Source organism: Lacerta agilis, chromosome 4 (assembly GCF_009819535.1).
Source record: "Lacerta agilis isolate rLacAgi1 chromosome 4, rLacAgi1.pri, whole genome shotgun sequence".
NCBI classification, from domain to species: Eukaryota; Metazoa; Chordata; class Lepidosauria; order Squamata; family Lacertidae; genus Lacerta; species Lacerta agilis.
In genome coordinates this window covers 64,120,760-64,144,200 of record NC_046315.1, presented here as the reverse complement: position 1 = coordinate 64,144,200, position 23,441 = coordinate 64,120,760, and the positions used below count along the sequence as shown (strand labels likewise).

The window sequence follows — 23,441 nt, the reverse complement described above, 5'->3', positions numbered from 1 at the left end:
TGTACAATCTAGGAAATATACTGATGTTTCCTTTTGTTGCTCATTTTAATTTGTTGGGTTTTGTTTTGTTTTTTGCTTCAGAATTGCCATCTTGCACATAATTTTGCTTGGGTTATATTTGTAAATGTACATATTTGAAAGTCAAGATCCGCTGGAATAAATGGGACTATTTACAAGCATTTTATTTCAGTCAAAGGAACTAATGTTTCTATATCGCTGTTTATTATGAGAGTAGGTATTTAACAAGGGCTATGTTCTAGACTCAAATTTGACATTGAATTATTTTAATTGCAAATTTGATTCAGTTTTGCAGTTGGTTAATTGGAGCTCTCTAACTTGGAACATTTCCTGCTCTTTTAGTGACCGTAAAATGGAAACCATGGAGAACAGAATCATTCTAGAAGAGCTGCTGATGAAGAAGTCTCAGCAAAAGAAAAAAATATCTCCAAATAATTACAAAGAACGACTTTTTGTTCTTACGAAAACAAGCCTTTCCTACTATGAATATGACAAAGAGGTGAGAAATAGATTTCTTAGAATGCAGTGTAAACGGATAAGAGATCCTTGAGTATTTGACCTCTGGCTAACGCCTTTTCATGTTATGTATTCCTTCTTATGGGGGTTGGAAACTTTTCCCCTACTTTCTTTTATGATCTTAGAAAAAAGGAACCAGAAAAGGATCAATTGACATTAAGAAAATTCGATGTGCGGAGGAAGTGAATCTAGATGAACCAGCCCCGCCAGAGAGGCAGTATCCCTTCCAGGTAAAACTGTACACAATAAAATATTTTCGGTAGCAAATTCATATTTTGCTGGATTGTGCCTGCAGGTATAGTTTGAATGCCCCTTCAAAAAGAGAAAGCCCTGCCTCAGCATGTTGATGAATATGTACTGGTGGCCCAAGACGTTTCAGCCAAAAGACCTCCTTCAGTGGCTTGGTATACTGTACTTGTTCAGATATCTTGGGGAAAAGGTCTCCTCCAATAACTCAAATGCAGCAGCGCTGAAAGGAGGCCTTTACCATATCTTTTTGCAAGGGTATTGTTATGAGTTTAGGGAGGGTAGACTGTATGCCTGAGCCCCCTTTAATTCCTGGATCCAGCACGGATTCAATTCCTGGAATAGTCAGGCTAGCTTCCTAGTGAAGTAATGGCCCCCTAAGTATGTTCCAATGAGGTAACAAAAGAGGTGGCTCTGTGCCGGATGACAATTAGGTGGGCCATCCTCCGTCAACTCACTGGTAGGCAAAGGTCAGTGTTGGGAGCTGGAAAAGAGAGAGCTAGAAAGGAGAAGCGGCACGCAGGCAGCAGGCTGGGCAGTTGGGAGAGACAGAGTCATGCCTGATTCCTGTTTGAATCCGAGGAAGAAGAAAGACCTTCTTGGGGTGTTAATGCTGTTAGCCCTTCCATCGTAGGCTCAGGTTGTATATATGTGTAAATAAACCATAGATCCTAAAAACACCACAGTCTCCGTTTTCCCTCAGTCCAGGAAAACTGAACCGAAGGCAAGCACCTGGAACCTTGCACTGCTTGGAAATTGGGATGGCATGCAACAATATAAAGCCACTGCAGAAAGATCTCTCTTTTTTTGAGATTTGCTTGGTGGATGCTTCCTAGTGTGTTTTACGGTTTGAATGCCACCAAATGACTTGTGATTTGGAGGAAATGACCAAAAACATCAGCTAGGAGATACTTGGTTTCCACATGACTTCTATATTTGGAACTCCCTTTCTAGGGCGGTGGCCTGTCTTGTTCCTACCCAGATAACACTTTGCTGCAAAGTATGCTTTGAAAGAGCTTTTGAGGCATAGGGAGCTGTTTTAAACTCACTTCTGCTGCTTTTTGATGACATGTTTTTTGTTTTATTTGAATTTTTGGGCTAATAATATTTTTAATATTGTGTCTTATCTTTTTTATGTTGTTGTTGCTGCTGCTGCTGATATTGATTCTGGATTCAGATCTAAACCCAGCTCAGACTGATTTCCCAAATATACACATTCAAATCTGTTGTATGCACAGCTTGAATTAATTCATTTACCTCCCCCACCATGCACTGTAATTTATAACTCTCTGCACATGGCAGTGTCTAAAATTATACTGCTTTCACCCATATCACACATGAAATACACCAGCATCTGGCAGGCCAGCAGTGCATTATTTATTTTAGTGCTCGGTAACTACAAAACCTTTTCTTCCTATGCATAGATTGTGTACAAAGGTGGCCTCCTGTATGTTTTCTCTGCAAACGAAGAGAGCCGGAGCCGATGGCTGGAAGCTTTGCATAAAGGTAACAAGCTGTTTCATCAGACTCTGAGGACCCTTTACAGGGGTCAGCAAACTTTTTCAGCAGAGGGCCAGTCCACTGTCCCTCAGACCTCGTGGGGGGCCAGACTACATTTTGAAAAAAATTAATGAACGAATTCCTATGCCCCACAAATCACCCAGAGATGCATTTTAAATAAAAGCACACATTCTACTCCCGGACTGTCTGCAGGCTGGATTTAGAAGGTGATTGGGCCAGATCCGGGCCCCGGGCCTTAGTTTGCCTACCCATGCTTTAACAGCTAACCTGAAAGGATTTCCATTCCAAATAGCATAATGAAACTTGGCTGACATAGGGAAATTGAAAGCGCCTTGGTGAGAAAGCTCTTTTCAGAACAGCTTGATGAAGAAAACAGGACAGGAGGCTTTCAGAGTTCAGTCAACCAATTGAACTATTTTTTTTAGCAGATTAGCTGCTTTGAAATTGAAAACTAATTTTTGCAACGATCTAAATGGCATGTGTGTTTTATGGTGGCTGCCTAGTAGTTAGTGGGTGGTGAGGTGGGCCCCTGCCGAGACCCTCCAGCCTGCCTACTCTGGAGTCACTTCTCTCTCTCTCTCTCTCCTCTCGCACACACTCCTTCAAGGTGAAGGTATTCATTACAAGGTGAAGTACGTGAGAAATTGAATGGGGGGGGGCAGGGGACGCGGGTGGTGCTGTGGTCTAAACCACTGATCCTAGGGCTTTGAAATATACCCGGAGTCAAGTGTGAAACAGCCTACGTAATACCCGGATGGCTGCGGTCGTAGAAGTGGATGGTACCAGTGCGACCTCCAGCCATTTGGTGTAGGAGTCCACCACTATGAAGAATGTTTTTCCCTGGAAGGGGCCAGCAAAGTCCACGTGCAGGCATGACCGTGGTGCTCTGGTGGACTCCCAGGACTGGACTGGGGCCCTTGGGGGATTCAGGCAGGATTCTTGGCAGGTCAGTCCCCGGCCACCACACATAACTCCTTGCGAGGGCCTTCATTCTCACTCATGTATCTCGTGTAGGGCTGTAAAGACCCTTTTGCGGAGGGGCTGGGGAACGACGACCCTGCTTCCCCATAACAGGCATCCCTTGTGGGCCGACAGTTCATGTTTGCGGGTTGTGTAGCCAGCAAATTCTGGCCCAGGGTTGCTGCTGGGCCATCCCCTCCATACCCAGTGGAATGGTGCGCAACTTCTTGTGTCTGAATGGGGCGGTCAGGAAGCAGCTCCAGGCTCATAACCTGGACGGTTCTGCCAGGGGCGCAAGATCACCTAGCTACGGCTCTGGTCTTTAGCACAACGTCAGTACTTCTTTGAAATTTTGGGGGCTGATGGACGCACACAGAGCTCCCCTGTTCATTCCAGTGGAAGCAGAAAGCTTCATAAGGAAGGGCCGGAGCATCTGCTTTGCATTCAGACAGCCCCAGGATTTTCTGGTAGGGCTGGGGGGGGGGGTCCCCTGCCTAAGCCCTTGCAGAGCTACTTTGAGTGTAGGTAGCACTAAGCCTGATGGATCAATGCTCTGACTTGGGATTTATTCCTTTAATTTATACCCTGCTCTTCCTCCTAAAGGGGCACCTGGGGGGCACCAACAACAAATGATGAACTGTCTTTACAAATACCTTTGAAACAATTCAAATACAGATGCAGGCTGGGAAAGATCTCGATTTAAAAGGCTTGTTGGAAGGCGCACGCACGCGCGCACACACACGTAAATAAGGCATCTCCCTATGTGTGCAAAACTGCCCCCTCCATAAAAGAGAATGAGGAAAGCCAGCTCAGGTTGAAGTTCAGTATGAGCAATTAAAAAAAAAAAGTCGGATTTTATCTGTTGCTTTTGCATTTGCTTTAGTGTCTTATTTTATGTTTATGCTGTACATTACCTTGAAATTTAAGGTGATGTAAAGTGGTATATAAATGCTTTAAAGTAACAGAGGACTTGAGAGCTCTGAACCAGAGGCTAAAGCTACAATCCTGTATCTGCTGACCTGGGAATAAGTCCAACTGAGGCTTACTTTTGAGCAGAGCGTGTATAGAAGCTCAGCGTCAACCATTTCTAAAATGTTAGTAGGCCAACAGTTATCACTTGCACTGATATACTCAGGGCTGGTCCACAATATTGTGCAGCTTGAACTGAAAACCAAAATGGAGTCCCTCCTGTTCCATGAGTAAAACTTGACCGGACCCCCGGATGAATCTTACTTCAAGACTTGCAGCAGGACAACATCTTCCACTGTTTCTGACTGTAGCAACCTAGGAGGTGCAGGCTAGGCCCTGGGGCAACCACAGCCCTATCCACCATGACCTCACCACTGGTTTCCATCCCTGAACATTTGCTTGCTGGGGCTGTTGCCTCATCTGCCTAATGGTAGGGCCAGCCCTGACCTCAGTCCATATTCTCAGCATTCGCACCTTGTCCGTGTGAATTGGCCCTACATCTGAGCTATTAGTCTGTATGAGGTTATTGTTTTATAGCAGAAAACATTTTCAGTCTCTTCCTCTCTCTCCCCTGCCACCCCCACCTCCTCTGTTTTCTATGCTTTCCAGAGATTCTGGGCAATGCAGATTTACTAAACAAGTACCACAGCAGATTCTATTCCAACGGGAAGTTCCTGTGCTGCAATCAAACCTGCAAAGCGGCTCCCGGATGCATAATCTGGGGAAAGTGTAATGTGTTGTTTCATCTCTGTCTATTGTTCGTACAATGGAAATTCGAGGCTTTTGTGTCTTTTCCAATATTATTTATTTTATTTTTATTTCCTTGGGCATTTGCATTTCTTTCTTTCTGTTTACAAACTGCCCTTTCATATAAAATATCACAAGGCAGTATACAGACCAAAACCACATTCAGCTCAGTTTTACTCATAGCTGACCCACTGAAATTATTATTATCTATTATTTATTCAATTTATATACCGCCTTTTATCCAGAGATCCCAGGGTGGTGTACAATGTTAAAAACATAATTGACATAACATAATAATAAGAAACAATAAAACAATCACAGGGGGAAAAATTGTAACAGTCTCAGTGGTGCCAAGGAGCCACCACAGGAAAGATCCTTTCTCATGTTGCCACTCTCTGAACCTCTCAGGGATGACAAGTGTAGGGTCTAGGTCAGTTTGTGTGGGGAGAGGTGGTCTTTAAGGTATTGAGGTCCTGAGCCTTTCAGCATTACTAAGTTAGCGCCATTAATTTCAGTAGGTCTGTTCTGAATATAACTTGCTTCAATACTGCACATCATTTATCTGGGATAGATATATCATTTCAGATTGCAGGTGGGGGTTTATTTGATTGGATGCCCCTACTCCATACATACATACATACATACAATCAATCAAATCCTTCCATATAAAAAGCTGGCATATCAGAGGAAAGCGTTGCAGCCTAGCTTTTCCCCTACCATATGTGCTTATTTGAAGAAGAGCAACCCACTTACAGATGGAAGTAGTACTGCTTAGACTGAGTCTTCCCCAACAGTGAGGGGGAACCACAGCAAATTTGCTGGAAGAGAAATAACCAATGCCCTGTTGTTTTTACAAAGCTGCAAATGTCAGTGAGCTGAAGTATTTCCAAAACAAACTATCTACATGCAAATATTGCTCTCCATCCGAGTTCTTGGCACAAAACATCACTGTTTTGTTTGCCAGTTAATTTGTACAGTTAGATGAGGAGGAAGAAACTCTCTTCCCAACCACCCTTTAGACTCTGATGTTTTCAGCACAATGCAGTTAAGTACTGCCTTTTTCAAACAGTTTAGGCTTTTAAAGAAGTGTTTTTATACCATGCTTGCTTAGAATGTAGGAATATAAATGGATTAGACCAAGGTCCACATTGTAACTCCACAGTCTATTTTCATCCAGATTCTCTCTAGACGCTTTCAAAAGGTAATGAGGGACCAATGCAGCTCACTTTGGGTAGTTCAGTATTCCTATGGTAATAAACAAGGGTTTTCCAAAGTTTGCTTGTCAGTGGAGAGTCAGGGCATTAATTTCACCCATCTCCCCCACCCCTTAATTCTTTATATAGATTACAGTCTTCACAGTGCAAGCAGTGCAGTGAAACCGCTTCCTCCGGTACCAGGAGCACAGGTGAATAAGAAGCTTTACCACAGTGAATACGGATTGTTTATACTGTACTCTACATATGCTTTGAGGGACCCAGGTGGCGCTGTGGGTTAAACCACAGTGTCTAGGGCTTGCTGATCAGAAGGTCGGCGGTTCGAATCCCTGCCACGGGGTGAGCTCCCGTTGCTCGGTCCCAGCTCCTGCCCACCTAGCAGTTCGAAAGCACATCAAAGTGCAAATAGATAAATAGGGACCGCTCCAGCGGGAAGGCAAACGGCGTTTCCGTGTGCTGCTCTGGTTCGCCAGAAGCGGCTTTGTCATGCTGGCCACATGACCCGGAAGCTGTCTGCGGACAAACGCCGGCTCCCTTGGCCTATAAAGCGAGATGAGCGCCGCAACCCCAGAGTCGGACACGACTGGACCTGATGGTCAGGGGTCCCTTTACCTTACTACATATGCTACTTCCATTAGGAGGAACAATTTGGGACTGTTTGAAAGAAGAGGGGCCCTTGCCTCATCTTTCTCTTAGAACGAGTAGGCTTTTTTAATCACGTAAACAATGAAAGATATTAATGTAGGGTCGTCTTCTCAAAACTTGTAAGAGATTGGACCAAGCTATTCAGACACCAGAACACACCAGGAATAGGTACTAGAGAATTTTATTCCAGAATTATTACAGTAAAGAAGATTGAAGGTTATAGCAGAAAGTTAACATGCTTACGCATACAAAGACATTTCCCAAAAGGGGACTCCTCACAAGAATCAGATTATTAAGAGATGGCCATGAACACGTGATTTTATAACCCCGCAGCTATCTATGCCAAGCCCCACAAAGGGTCATTTGTGATATCAAGCTATTTAGCATCTCTATTGTCCAAGCACAGATGAGACCACCAGACCCACCCCCATTAAGTGAGTTTAGCTGGCATACACACTGACTCTGCTAATAATCTTGAAACTGAGTCAATTTACTCAGTTTTCATGAGCCAGCATCCTAGTTTAAATGTCTGCTGAGACCCCACTTCTACTCTGGGCATCTAAAATAGTTCCCCCGCCCCCATGCCCAGACCAAAACATACAATCTTAGATTATATCTGTGCCAACTCTATACATAGACAAGATTTTCACTGGGTTTGACCAATTCAAGGCTAATTCTGTACTTTGAGGATTTAATATCAGCTCAGTAGTTTTCCACTGAAAATACCCACGTCCTTTCAATTTCACACACATTGTCAAGCATTCCAACTTTCACTAGCACTAGACCTAAGGGCTTTTCGGGAAACATCTGGTAGCACTTCCCTTTTTCCAGCTTTCACCAGCACTTGATCTTAGGGCTTTTCAGGACCTTTCCTCTTTCAGTTCCCCAACCTCCTCCTGGTCATTTGATCCAACTCTCATGTTATCTCATTGGCAGCTTGTGATTTAGCACTTTTTGCAAGGAGATTTTTAAGCAGCTAAAAGCAATTCTCTGATCTATGGTATATAATGTATAGCCTTTTTATATTCAATCAGTAGCCTCACAACAACCATAGGTTTGTTGTTTCTGATGGGATTTCCATAAAGAATGCAGTGAACTCTCAATAACCTACACGGAAGGGTGTACCTTTCGCACTGGATCCCCCTTTTCGTACGGACAATGGTAGTCATTCATAGGTCATCTCTTCTGCAAACCCAAGTGGTAGCTTGTTTGCTTAGGGTTGGTTGAGCAAGCACAGGATGATTCACTTCTGCTGTAGACTGTACAGGCAAATCAGCAAACAGGATGACCCACGATACAATTTTTAATAGTTGTTTGTGACTCTCGACCCCTAGCACTCTCTTTGCATATACATGGAACGTTCATGATAACTTTGTCCCAATTTGTTCAGAAGTGGGCAACATTTTTACTCCCAATGGCCACATGCAGCTGTGGGCAGTCACAGGAGTGGGGTGTGTGTGTGCTGTAGGTCAATGATTAGTTCATAGTTCGTTGGCATCTTATAATTGTACAAATTACAGATACTGATTTTTCTGTTCATGTGGATGAAGGACCTTAACCACAGTTGTTTTAAGAATTAATGAGGTTACGCTTGTAAAGTACACTGGACACTTGAAAAGTGCTGTGTAATTAGTTGTTGTTGTTGAAACGGCAATGATTTCTTTCTCTAAATTCTCTGTGTGGCATATCTTATGTTACCGGCTTTCAGAACAACGAGTACGACCATCAACCTCCAGGTCGAACACTTAACAAGTCATTTCTGAAAGAAGCAGTAGCTATTTATAATTATGAGCCAAAAGGAAACTCTGATGTTCCTCTTGTGAGAAACAATAAATATTATGTTATGAACGATGAGGCTCCTGATTGGTGGCTAGTGAAGGATTTGGACGGGTAAGTTTCCTCTGCGTTGTTTAGAGAGATTTCCTTATTCCTGAGGTATAGTCTTCATATTCTGTTAGCCAATGTACTCAGAAGAATTCTAATGAAGAATTATGCCAGTTTAACAAACAAACCCACTGTGTTATTTTCTTTAAAGGTTGTCTAATGATCAATTCAGATGGTGCATGAACTGAGTATGTTTACATGGATGGTTGGTGGTCTTCGATTAGGTTCAAATCTCAGCCTAGAAGCTCCATGAGACTTTGGTCCATTCAAAGTCCTTCTCAGCTAATCCACCTCACAGGGTTTCTGTGAGGATAAAATGGGGGAGAAACCATATGTATGCTGTCATACAAACAGCAAAGGTGGGACGTAAATGTTATTTATGAATAACCGTTATGATTACTTGTGCATATGATCTACCCACATTTACAACATGGGAAGTGCTTGTATGCTTGTATAAGAATTGGAGTTCTCTGAGATTAGAAAAATTGCAAGAGCCAGGGAGGTTAGCTGGCTGTATACCACAGTCCTATCAGCTAGAAGAGTAATATGCTGTTATGCCAGAGTTTACATTGATGTTGTCCTAGCAGCAATGTGAAAAGCCCAATCATAATAAAGAGGTAATAAACCAATTATGATACCCACTTCCACAGAGACACTAGCAACACCATGACTATCCACCAACCAAATTGCTGCTCCTGATTCCACATGGATGGAAGGCACCAGTTATCATGCAGTACCATCAGAAACACCATTGGCAACTTCGTGTCACCTGGTCCCTATTTGTTTCATTTTATTGCGCATTGTCTTCCTTCCAAGTGCTTCATGTAGGTTTTAAAAAATAACTTTTTTGTATTTTTCATTTGCAGAAATGAAGGCTTTGCACCCCGCGCCTATTTGAAGGAGGTATCCCAGGCCACTGAAAAACCAGGGTAAATCACAATCCATCCATTTTGACTTCTGTATTCTATACTGAATATACCAAAGAGAGAATCCATATATTTATTCTGCGAAATAAGGAGTGGCTAGGCTGTGCTCCTGCAGGTGTTGTTCAACTCCTTCAGTTTCAGTGAGGAACATAGAAAACAGCCTTATTCTGAGTCAGATCATGGTCTTTCTAGGTCACTGTTGCCTAGGTGTAGATTAATATCAGTGTTGCAGTTCCCCTGATGACCGGGGGAGTAAATGGAGAACTCATTGTGCCTTTTTTGCATTTGCAGAAGAAGCGTCGAAACAGCTAAAGCGTCATCAACTGAAGAGGAGGAAGGCATTGCTAATAATGAGTGAGGCGGATATTGGGTGTGGTTGATCACTGGGATGGCGGTGCACAATGCATTAGTTTAAGTCAGGCTTCCTCAAACTCGGCCCTCCAGATGTTTTTTTGGCCTACAACTCCCATGATCCCTAGCTAGCAGGACCAGTGGTCAGGGATGATGGGAATTGTAGTCTCAAAACATCTGGAGGGCCGAGGTTGAGGAAGCCTGGTTTAAGTATTCAGTGCAGGAAGACCTTTACTACAGGATAGGCAAGCAGAGATATAAATTCCCTGTCCTGCCGGCATTGATATACACAGCACTACTACTACTGCCAGCTTCCCCATGCTTCTGTCTGCAGAGGCTACAACGTGGGTGGCACTGTGGTCTAAACCACTGAGCCTCTTGGGCTTGCCGGTCGGAAGGTTGGCGGTTTGAATCCCCGCAGTGGAGTGAGCTCCCGTTGCTCTGCCCCAGCTCCTGCCAACCTAGCAGATCGAAAGCACACCAGTGCAAGTAGATAAATAGGTACCACTATGGCAGGAAGGTAAACGGTGTTTCCATGTGCTCTGGTTTCCGTCACGGTGTTCCATTGCACCAGAAGCAGTTTAGTCATGCTGGCCACATGACCCGGAAAGCTGTCTGTGGACAAACGTCAGCTCCCTCGGCCTGAAAGCGAGATGAGCACTGCACCCCATAGTCACCTTTGACTGGACTTAACTGTCCAGGGTTCCTTTACCTTTACCTTTACCTTTACATAACACAGCACTACTGCTACTGCCAGCTTCCCAAGCTTCTCTCTGTGCAGAGACTATAACACACTGTCATTATTACTGTTTGTTGTATTTGCATCCCACTCTTCCTCCTCCATCTAAAGGGTGTTCCAAATCTCCCTTTACACACACACACACACACACACACACCATGATCTTTTTGGGTGGTGCTAGACAAGCTGTCATTTTTCCATCTCATCTGAACATTTGCAACATGTAGATAGCATGACTCATATGCCTTATATTCTGTTGTAAGGACTGCTGAGGCACTTTTCAGCAATTAGGAAAAAGTCTATTGTAAGGATTGATGAGATAATGTTCTTGAAGCATTTGGGGTGGGAGGAAGTGATGCATACATACATTCTCTGGGTTGTGTGTGTGTTGTGCTACCAACATTAAATACTGCAAACGTGGCAGCAATCATCCATTGCTATAGTGGTAAATGAAAATTCCCTTTCAGGTGAGTTCAAGCCTTTAAAGGTTTTGCAGAAATATTTACTTAGAAACTGCATGTGGCAGCCACTGCTTAGTAAATATGTGAGGGTTTTAAAAGTGAGTTTCAGAACTTTTTAACATGTCTCATGGGATGCTTAGCAACATGAACATATTCTTTAAGTGATTTATCAGATAACCTTATACCAAAATCATGGCATGCTCTTTGCACGGGAGAGATTCTTCAATACTCGTTCAAATAATGAAAGTGTTATTCCATAATAATGCAATTCCATAATAATGCTGTGAATGTAATATGTTAGCAATTTCTTTTGTTGCAGTTGGTATGCTGGTAGACTCTCAAGGGCCCAGGCAGAACAACTGCTGCAGCAGAAGGTAGTGTTTAAAAATTCATACACATTTATTAGGTTTATGCATTGCCTTTAGCTGCAAGCATTCGTTTCCTTCCTTTGTAATAGTGCAGGCTAGGAGTGTCAGAGAATTCCATCAGAAACAGAAGCAGAAATTGCCTTTCTTCACGTTTTCATCCAAAATGTGGAATGAAAATCAATCCAGTGAATATGATTGGTATTCACTCACAACACACACACACACACACACACACGTATGTATGTATGTATTAATGACTTTCTTTATACAGGGTTTCAACATTTCCTTTACATCAAAGTGAATGGTATGGAAACAATTATGTCATTGTTTACATTAAATCCATACCATATGAAAAAAATGATTTATATTATGTTAAATGGCATACAGTGAGATGGATAATGTGGTATTTGGCAGAAACAGAACTTCAGCAGAACAGAAACATCACTGATTGTGCCAAAGTTGAGATTGGAACTGAAATTGCTGCCTTCTTATGTTGTTGTTGCTGCTGCTGCTATATATTTCATAATCCACCTTTCCCCCAATGATACTCAAGGCAGCTAGCGAGGGCCAAACTATACACGCCATTTGTTGTGCAGCTTCACACTGTATAGCTAATTCTTCTAACGGCAGATGCAGAGAGGCCAAGCTAGATCAGGCTGTGCTCCCAATCAGAACCCCCATCACTGCCACACACACCTGCCTGTTCACAATGAGAGTAAAACAAGTCTACTTAATGGCCCTGACACTCCTGGAATTAGCAAACTGCAGTGGAAGAGATGCCAACTCAAAATATCCAGTTAGCGTTAACTTTAAAATTTGAGGGCATCAAGATGGAGTTGGGCACTCATGAGACAAGCAGCTGACTCCCCTCCTGCCTCTCCATTAATGGACCCCTGCAAATACCTGAAGAAAACGTACTGTTCCACATGAACATTATAATTAGATCACAAACTGAATTCAGAGGAAATGTGCTTAGGATGGGTGGCTATGCTATTATTGCTCTTTCAGAGGGCTAAGATCTTTCCAGCCCTCCTCCCAATTAACATCTTCCATTCTGTGCCTACCCCCCTCAATATATATATTTTTCTGATGCAAATTAAGGAGTCATGGGACTCAGCTGTACAGCTGCAAAGAAAACGTTTTACCGTAAGTGTGTTTTAAGTGCAAAATACAATGTGACACTAGATGGCAATGGTGAGCGTTATGGAAAATTCAACGTATTTTTTAAAATGCTTTTTAAAAAAGCATTTTCAGAACTTTTTTTATATGTCTGTAGGGTGAACAATGTACATAAGCATGTCAGCTGCCTCTCAGTGTGTTGGTGATGTCCGTCCTTGCATATGGTTTGCTTGCACTGACCCTTGGTGATTGGCAAGGAGCTATACGAAAGCATAGTTTGATGCACTTTTAGAACATCTCTAATACTGTCGTACCTTGGTTCTCGAACGTAATCCGTTCCGGAAGTCTGTTCGACTTCTGAAACGTTCGGAAACCAAGGCGCGGCTTCCGGTTGGCTGCAGGAGCTTTCCACACTCAAGCGGAACATACGTTTGGCTTCCGAAAAATGTTCAAAACTTACTTTCGGATTTTTGGCATTCGGGAGCCAAAACGTATGAGTACCAAGGTGTTTGAGAACCAAGGTATGAGTGTATATCATTGAAACAGGCCTCACGTTTTATGAAACCAACAGAGCATCCACCCTCTCAACTACAACAAAGGTTCTCTTCTGGTTTTTATTAAAAGGGGAAGGACGGGGCCTTCATGGTTCGTAATTCCAGCCACGCGGGGAAATACACTGTATCTGTACTCAGCATGACTTGCAGGTAAGTAAGCAAGGTATATATAATATACCCCTCCAATATAATGTATACCTGATTTAACGTATTAGTCTTCCCTCAAATGTGAACCAAGCTGTACAGTTCCTTTTGCTGGATTCACATTGCATCTGTGTTCACATATAATTCAAATTAAAGTGTCCCTATTCTGAAGGCTTGTTTCAGTGCTACGTGCTTGTCTGTATTAAAGCTCATGGGGGAAACGGGCAGAGAGAGTGGGGGGTGGAGAGAGAAATTAGGAGGTATGATAGGAACTCACAGTTTGTGGCAAATAAGTTAAAAGTTACACACTTGAAAGGAGAAGAAATTACGGGAGATGAGCAAAAATACTTGGAGCCACAGAAGGAAGGGGAAAATATAAAACAGATTGACTTAACTTGAGGAAAGCTAAACTATTGTATAGAACTCTGCCACAAGGGAATTGCTGTAGCAAATAATGTAGCTGTTACCCAAGGGATTAGTTATCAAGAGTGAATGATGTCTGTAATAGCCAGGTGATTATGTCTAGCTCCATCTCTGTCTACCATCACTTTGTGAATGGTGGGCCTCAATAATGTGTAGCCCTCCCAAGTGGGCTTTGAAAAACCCCTCCACTAAGAGATTCCTCCCTTTTCCTTATGCTAGCTGGAATGGTTTGTCTTCATTTTTTCCAGAGATAAAAAAGGAATCGTTAAACACTACCATGTCAATGTAAACAACAAAAAACAGTTTTACCTGGCTGAGAATTACTGTTTTGATTCAGTTCCTGAGCTTATTCATTATCATCAGCACAATTCAGCAGGTAAATCGCTTTATCATTTCGTGATTTGCATTGTGTTCATGAATGTCAATTTCCCTATTGTGTGTGTTTGCTTTTGGTACGATCCTACACATGTCTACTCTGTAGTAAGTTCCATTGTGTTCAATGGGTCATACTCCCTGCTAGGTGTATTTGTGATTGTAGTCTAAGAGTGTGAACTGAGAATTCCCAATCTTCATCTTACTTCATTCTCTGACCAGCTAGGTAGTTGTTGTTGTTGTTCAGTCGTTCAGTCGTGTCCGACTCTTCGTGACCCCATGGACCAGAGCACGCCAGGCACGCCTATCCTTCACTGCCTCTCGCAGTTTGGCCAAACTCATGTTAGTAGCTTCGAGAACACTGTCCAACCATCTCATCCTCTGTCGTCCGCTTCTCCTTGTGCCCTCCATCTTTCCCAACATCAGGGTCTTTTCCAGGGAGTCTTCTCTTCTCATTAGGTGGCCAAAGTACTGGAGCCTCAACTTCAGGATCTGTCCTTCTAGTGAGCACTCAGGGCTGATTTCTTTGAGAATGGATAGGTTTGATCTTCTTGCAGTCCATGGGACTCTCAAGAGTCTCCTCCAGCACCATAATTCAAAAGCATCAATTCTTCGGCGATCAGCCTTCTTTATGGTCCAGTGAGAGCTAGGTAGACTTATGCACAAACCGTTCTCTCTTAGCTTCAGTTTCCTAATGGCAATACTGGCAGTGCCTAAACATGTTTACTCAGAAGTAAATCACATTGTGCTCAGTGAGGCTCACTGCAAGGCAAACTGGGCATAGAATTGCAGCCTGAGAAGATTCTACTAAGGCTTACCATTGCTGGTCCTATCATTGGGCAGTGCAGTTGTTGCCTCTTGGCAGCTGATGTTGAATTTCAAGAAAGGACAGCAAATTGTTAATTATTTATTGGTTTTCTTTTATTATGGAAAGATCCAACACCTTCAAGTGCTGTGTAAATGATAAGGGGAGTGGGTGGCACTGTGGTCTAAACCACTGAGGCTCTTGGGTTGCTGATCAGAAGGTTGGCGGTTCGAATCCTTGCGGTTCGAATCCTTGCTCTGTCCCAGCTCCTGCCAATCTAGCAGTTCGAAAGCATACCAGTGTGAGTAGATAAATAGGTACTGCTGTGGCAGAAAGGTAAATGGCATTTCCGTGCGCTCTGGCTTCTATTATGGTGTTCCGTTGCACCAGAAGCGGTTTAGTCATGCTGGCCACATGACCCAGAAAGCCGTCTGTGGACAAACACCGGCTCCCTTGGTCTGAAAAGCGAGATGAGCACCACACCCCATAGTCGCCTTTGACTGGACTTAGCCGTCCAGGGGTCCTTTACCTTTATATCTATAAATGATAATAACTATTACAGATTCAGGCAAAAGTAGACAAAGAACATTAACTATATTTGACAACAGCTTTTGATTTCTCCAATTATCTGCATATTTTAGTCACAGTAAATATTTTTTTTCCCCTTGGAAGTAGGTCGTGCTTATTCCCATAAATCAGGGATCAGGAATCTGTGGCCTACTAGAGATTACTGGACCTCAACTCCAACTAGTCTCAGTCCAGCCCTACCTAGAAATGCCAGGAGTTGAACCTACATTCAAAGCAGATGCTCTCTACCACTGAGCTACAAAATGGATACCTCTTTAAGAGAAGTTGAGAGGACATCAACACAGGGGACAAACGTATTTCCATATCCAAGGTCTCATAACTGAGAAATTATGAGTTGCCATGGAGTGTGCCATGATTATAGATAGAACATTCAGCAGAGCCTCCCCTGCAGATCTTAAGACATGGGTTCCCTTTCTCAGCAAACTTACCGTATTTGGTGAACTTAATTTCTAGGTATAGTTACAAGACTTCGACATGCAGTGTCTAGGAAGGCAAACAAAGTTCCATCCACAGCACCTTTGGGAAAAGGTAGGGGAAAGCTTTTTTTGACTGTGGTAGAAAATTAGTAAGAGTTTTTCCAGGAAACCCTTCTCCAACAGCAAAGACCCCCATATGTGTGTGTGTGTGTGTGTGTGTGTGTATGTAATATTATATATATATATATATATATATATATATATATATATATATATATATACACTAATATAACAACTCTTTCTATCAAACTTAGGCCCCTGGGAGCTAAAGCGTGAAGATATTGTCTTGGTGAAGGAAATAGGGAGTGGTCAGTTTGGAGTGGTGCAGGTGGGAAAATGGAAAAGAAAATACAACGTTGCTGTTAAAATGATCAAGGAAGGATCAATGTCTGAAGATGAATTCTTGGAAGAAGCTGAAACCATGATGTAAGCAAGGGTTTTCCCTAAGTGACACTAAGTCCATATGTGCCTACCCATACATTAGGAACTGCAGTAGAAATCCTTCTGACAGTCAGTACCTACCACCCGTCTGACGCAAGGCAAGAGGCAGCCACAGTGAGGGCCTTCTCAGTGGTGGCTCCTGTTCTCTCCATAGAATTCTACCTATTTTGTTGTCATTTTGGCACTAGGCAAAGAGCGCCCTGTTCTTCCAAGCATTTCAGGCTTAATGTGAGCCCTGCTTATTGTAGTGATCTGGCTTTTGAGATCTTGAAGCCTTTTAGTTTTTGTCTTCTGTATTTTAAGATTTTTCCTCCGCTTCCTTTTATGTAAACTGCCCTGGGAACCTTTGTTGAACGGTGATATAAAAACATTCGCAATAAATAAATAAACGAAAGGGACAGGCAATATGCAGCTCTCGGGGCAGAGTGAAGTGTTTAAGCACCCTTTCCCTAATTTTTTATTGCCTCTGTTCAATATTTCAAAGGGGATTGTTTAAACTTTTTGGCAACTGTAGACAGCATCCATATCATTAATGCAACAATTTCAGCTTCAGCTCAGTTGGCAGAGGATGAGACTCTTAATCTCAGGGTTGTGGGTTTGAGACCCAAGTTAGCAAAAGATTGCATTGCAGGGTATTAGACTAGATCACAATTTTGGCCCTTCCAGCTCTACAATTATATTATTCTACGTAACTAAGATAACCACAATCAGGTTTTGGCTTCCCTATCAATGCCTTTAGTATGTACATTAGCATGAAGAAGCATTTTCGTCAACTATTTACAATATTGTTTGATTAGTGTTTCTTTAGATGAGAAACATTTGTGATGCATAAGAATGGATGTTCTGGCCAATATGCATTTTATATTTGCACTGCAATCCCTATTGAAGCACTAGCCATGTTAAGCCTTCCTTGACTATATTTTTGATCCAACTTGTATTGCTCAGTCATTACACTGTGTTATTAATTATTATGTCTTTATGTACATCTTCTGGCGGGGTGGGGGGTGGGGAGACTGAGAACAGACAATAATTGCATGGGTTTCTGGAGGTGCATGCAAGTGCCCCATGTATATTTATATAAGTGTTAAAATCCAGTACTTCGTTTTAGGAAACTGAATCACCCCAAACTTGTTAAATTGTATGGTGTTTGCACAAAGACCTATCCCATCTACATAGTGGCTGAATACATGGCTAATGGCTGCTTGCTTAGTTACTTAAAAGCCCACGGCAAAGAGCTTCATCGCTTTCAACTGGTGGAGATGTGCTACCATGTTTGTGAAGCAATGGCTTTCCTTGAGGAACATCAGTTCATACACCGAGATTTGGTAAGTTCTTGGAAAGCAGAACTTGGAATGGGTGTGGATTTTTTTGTTTTGTTTTGTTTTTTGTTTTTTAACAACCTGTGGTGGTTTTCGGGGCGGGGGGGGGCGTGATTTAGGAGATTCACAGCACTGATCAGCATCACATCTGTTTCTAAGCTGATTTTGTTTCTTGTGCTCTCTGCAAAGGCTGCTAGAAATTGCCTGGTTGATACTGATCTTACAGTGAAGGTGTCTGACTTTGGAATGACAAGGTAAGCTTTAGTCTCAATCTTTAGTGTCAATGGAGAAAAATCTTATAATGCTGATTAAACACACACACACACACACACACACACACACACACTAATAACAGGTAGGTAGCCTTGTTGGTCTGCCATAGTCAAAACAAAATAAAATAAAAAATTCCTTCCAGTAGCACCTTAGAGACCAACTAAGTTTGTTCTTGGTACAGTATGAGCTTTCGTGTGCATGCACACTTCTTCAGATACACACTAATGAGACATTCAAAAATGGCAGCTCTCATGAGAACTTAAGAGGCACATTTTCCTTCGCAAATAATCTGGAACAAAACTGCAGTCAAGTCATTCTGGGTTAAGAAACTCATGGCCAGGCTGCTAAAATCAGAGTTGCGTTACTACTACCAGCATCACAGACAGCAGCTAAATAAAGGTTTTGAGGTTGTTTGTTTGTTTTAAAAGAAGCTGCTTTGTCCACTGCTTCTTGAAGTAAGGGAGCCCCCTGCAGTGTTTAGAGCACAACCCCATCAGGGGCAGAGGGTTTTTTTTTTTTTTTTGGTCAGTCTCCATAGAGAGATTGCCTGAACAGAGTTTTGGCAATCCTCATCCTACTCCTGGTTTATGTATCAAATATGGATTGAATCTTCTTAAAATATTAATACATTTTAAATACTATTTTGAGATGGATTTTTTTAAAAAAAATAGAAACATCTCTGCTTCGTGGTGAGCTGTAAATTATTGGGGGGCAAGAGGGAAGAAATTTGTCCATCCCTAAACTAGCCTCAAGCTAGTGGTTATGCAAGGATCGTGGGAAGTTTTCATATTGATATTGTTTATAAGAAACATACTTTACATTTGCCAGAAGGCTGTTGTGAATTTTCAGTGCACATTCCATGTCCAAACCAGCTTCTAAAAAAATGGATAGATGAGTGATTTGATAACCAGTATTTTGATATTTGCATTACTGGGTTGTAGCCAGCTCACTTTTACTCAGAGTGAACCTATTGACATGAATGGATCTAAGTTAGTTATGGGTTAGTTACAGGCCTGTCATTGGGTACAACCATCTGGTTGTTTTTGGCAGACTTCTCAGCAGAGTAGGTTCAATTGACAGGGGTCAGCAAACTTTTTCAGCAGGCCACCATTCCACTGTCCCTCAGACCTTGTGGAGGGCAGGACTATATTTTTTTTTGGGGGGGGGGAATGAATGAATTCCTATGCCCCACCCAGAGATGCATTTTAAATAAAAGGACACATTCTACTCATGTAAAAACACGCTGATTCCTGGACCATCCACGGGCCAGATTTAGAAGGCGATTGGGCCGGATCCGGCCCCCTGGCCTTAGTTTGCTTACCCATGTTCAATTGAGGTATCTCTCGGATACATCCTTCATTTTGTTCCGTGAAGCCTAAACAGGGAATGTTGCCTTATAGATATGTGCTTGATGACCAGTATGTGAGTTCTTTCGGAACTAAATTTCCCGTGAAGTGGTCAGCACCAGAGGTTTTTCATTATACCAAGTTCAGCAGCAAATCAGACGTGTGGGCCTTTGGTGAGTATGTAATGCAACTATTGAAAATACTACATGAAGTGAAGAAAAGCCCTTAGATGTTGCTTATCTAAATAAATGGATGGACCTGCGACTGATCAGGCACAGAGTGATGATATAATGCACCCTAAAGAATTCTTCTAGTGAAACCAATAGGACTTGTGCAGGACACATTCCTCTTGGATTATGCCCCGATTGTGAAGGTCTATATAAGCGGACACGGGTGGCACTGTGTTCTAAGCCACTGAGCCTTGGTCTTGCCAATCAGAAGGTTGGCGGTTCAAATCCCCGCAACAGGGTGAGCTCCCGTTGCTCAGTCCCAGCTTCTGCCAACCTAGCAGTTCAAAAGCATGTCAAAGTGCAAGTAGATAAATAGGTACCACTCCAGCGGGAAGGTAAACGGCGTTTCCGTGCACTGCTCTGGTTCACCAGAAGCGGGTTTGTCATGCTGGCCACATGACCTGGAAGCTGTCTGCGGACAAACGCCAGCTCCCTCGGCCTATAGAGCGAGATGGGTGCCACAACTCCAGAATCGTCCGCGACTGGACCTAATGGCCAGGGGTACCTTTACCTTTTATCTATATTGCATGGGCTTTCTTTGCCATATAGGAAATATATTTCCAAATGCATGGACAGCTCTTTGTTCTCTTTCTTTTTCTCTCCAGCTCGGTGTTATTTCCTAATGAAATAGCTCAGTGTCCCAAAGCAATTAAAATGTGGACTTTAACGCACTTTCGGAAATACAGCAGTCTTTAAAAAATATGCAGTCAGATGGATGATCAAATCTAGATACTGCTTCTGCAGAGCCATAGCAGCACTAACAAAAAGCAGAGGAAAGGATACCTCTCAGAAGTGGTAGCAACTAGCACATGGGTGCTGTTTATCAGTTGCCATTTTTTTACTGTGCCTCACCTTTACACATTCTGACGATTTGGACTAGCTGCCAGCAGTTCGCGCAGAGACTGACATGCTACTTTTGTGGCTTGTGGATATTTCAAGTGTACTTTTTAAAAAAAGGTAGCTGTGAAGTCAAAGAGAAGTAGCTTGGTGGCAAAAAAAAAATGCATGACAGGATGAGAACAAGTTAGAAACAGTTACATTAGTGAGAGAGGCGGTGGGTTTTTAAACAGCAGGGGCAATTCAGTATACAGCTGGTCTTTCATCATGTTTTTACTGTGAAATAGCTTTGGGATATTTTGTGAGAAACGATTCATTAATGGAATTAAATAAATAATGGACATCTTATACAGAATATGATGCTCCTATATCCAGAAATAACTGTCACACAAATAAGGATGCTTCCAGGCTGTTGTTATTTTGGGGTGGGATTCATTTCCACACCTGCAAATTCAGGTTGCACAATTAAAGTCGATTGAATGGTCTTGCGTAACCAAAACACGACATTCCACAATAAGGAAAGTGATGGGGGGAAACGCAGTGAAAAGTGAGAGATGGTGATTGCCTGATGCATCATCATCTAACATCCCTGCAAACAAATCGGAATGGAACCTCAACAAATAGCAGACATCCTCTAACCTCCCTGCAAACTTAGTGCCAACAAATCCACATGAATGCTCAATAAACAGATTGCCCGGAAGCAACTTTTTATATATTTTGTAATGTCCTTTTGGGTTTTATGTACCATTATAATACCTTGGTTTTTCCCCCACTCTGTGGACATGTCTACAGGGATTTTAATGTGGGAGGTGTTCAGTCTGGGGAAGCAACCCTATGAGCAGTATGACAATATGCAAGTGATCGAAAAGATTTGCCTTGGCTATCGGCTTTATCGCCCTCAGTTGGCTTCCCAGGCAATCTATCAAATAATGTACAGCTGCTGGAATGAGGTATGTGTCCTAGTTCACTTGAGGCTGAAAAAGAAAAGTGATTTTACTCCCCACTCCCTTCTCTGCTATTGCTTTCTTTTGCAGCTGTAGGCCTCTGGTTGCGCCTGGACCTTCTCTTGTCAGTAAAGGCTCACTTATTATTTTAATTTGAGAGGACAAACTCCACACAAGCACAGAACTTGTCACTCCATTGTAGTGAGAAGACTGAGTGTGTAGGAGTCCCACGTGTGCGCAGTGGTTTGGACTAAGGTGTCTGACTTTAAATGATAATACATCAGAATTGAACGGAATCTTGAATGGTTATGGTTTTCATAAAGCATTATTTTGTCAAAGGATTTGCTTAAATTAATAAGAGAAGCATTACCTTCCCTGGAAAGTACACACACACACAACAAGCTTCTTTGACTTTTTAAACAGGAAGGCTGTGATGTAGAAAAATAAAGCTGTAGTCCTGTTTTTGTAGCCTAGCACGCCTACAAAAAAGTAAATGTGTTGGTGTACCTCTTTTGATTTAGTCAATCTTATTCTTAAGTGCATCAGTAGTTATGCACCCTTCATTTCACACCTGACCCCATTTCTTTTTTAAAAAAGCTTTAACACCACTTCAAAAGTTTATGAGTGTGTGGTACTGCCATAGGCACTATTTATAGGTACTGATCCAAAAATACACTCCATGTTTTATTATTATGGCACCTGTATTTAGGTACTGTTCAGGCTGGTCACATTTGTGGTGGGCATTGGAGATGGTTCAGGTTCAGAAGGCATGTAAAACACCCCATGTTTAATCCCCGATACCCTCTTAGACGAAGGCTCCCAAGCTTTTGGATTGGGAGACACCTCTGCTTGAGACCTTGGAGACCCATTCTCAGTCAGAGTACACAATACTGGGCTAGATAGACCAATGCTATGAGGATGAGCAAGGAACATCACATGCTCAAAGAGGAGCTTGTTTGACAAAAGTTTCCAAAGACGAAACAATAAATGAAATGTAGATGATCTTCCAAAGTTTTTCATGCTATGGCATGGAATGTTCCCCACATATTAAGGTTCCTACTAGCCAAGGCCTTGCGATGGGTGGAGGTGACTCATGGGGTGGTGACATAAGGCAAGGCCTTCTCGGTGATGGTGGTGCCCCAGTTCTGTCCATGACTTTGTTACATAGCTAGAGGATATCTTTTAATCCAATTTCTTCTGCTTGCTGTACTGTGTTTTATTGTATGTTGGTTTTAATTATTGTTACATGTTGATTTTGTGTGTTTTCTATTTGTTAATCACGTTAATAATTATAAGAGAGCCAGTGTGGTGTAGTGGTTAAGAGCAGTGGACTCGTAATCTGGTGAACCGGGTTCGATTCCCCGCTCCTCCACATGCAGCTGCTGGGTGACCTTTGGCTAGTCACACTTCTTTGAAGTCTCTCAGCCCCACTCACCTCACAGAGTACTTGTTGTGGGGAAGGAGGGGAAAGGAGATTGTTAGCCGCTTTGAGACTCCTTAGGGTAGTGATAAAGCGGGATATCAAATCCAAACTCTTCTTCTTCTTCTTCTTAATAATAATAATAATAATAATAATAATAATAATAGCCACCAATCAATGGCAAGTGCTGAGTTGGTTGGTTTCTCCTTTTCATACAGCTGCCTGAAAAACGTCCCACATTTTGCCACCTGCTTTCTCTCATTGAACCACACAGAGAAGATGACAAGCACTGAAGGATTGTCCAGCCTTTTGTTTTGTGAGCTCTTGCGCTAATGCCATCTCTAAATTCTGGTTTGGAAACTCTTACCCCAATGATTTATTAAACCAGTGAAACAGCTAAAAATTGAATAAATGAAATGACATGAGAAACACATATTGAATTTTTATTTAAATATTCATGGGTTGTTTTTCTTCTTCAGATTACAGCTTTGTTATCAGTTCCAAAGGCTGCTGAGGATCAGGTAGTAGAATGCAGTCTGTATATAGCAGTAGAGATGGGAAGGCCTGGGGAAAAAAACCCGGAAA

General features: G+C 42.4%; 1 protein-coding gene across 1 annotated transcript; it reads left to right on the top strand.

Moving 5' to 3' along the window:
• Window positions 1-361: 361 nt before the first annotated feature.
• Window positions 362-23,289, top strand: BMX (BMX non-receptor tyrosine kinase). Its single transcript, XM_033147367.1, has 18 exons — window positions 362-517; window positions 660-764; window positions 2,205-2,286; window positions 4,840-4,959; window positions 6,321-6,382; window positions 8,545-8,726; window positions 9,587-9,649; window positions 9,938-10,000; window positions 11,517-11,571; window positions 13,309-13,388; window positions 14,054-14,181; window positions 16,024-16,098; window positions 16,301-16,472; window positions 17,596-17,812; window positions 17,996-18,060; window positions 19,480-19,598; window positions 21,285-21,442; window positions 23,075-23,289. The coding sequence occupies exons 1-18, from the start codon at window positions 371-373 to the stop codon at window positions 23,147-23,149; spliced, it is 1,968 nt and encodes a 655-aa protein (XP_033003258.1). The 5' UTR covers window positions 362-370; the 3' UTR covers window positions 23,150-23,289.
• Window positions 23,290-23,441: the final 152 nt, after the last annotated feature.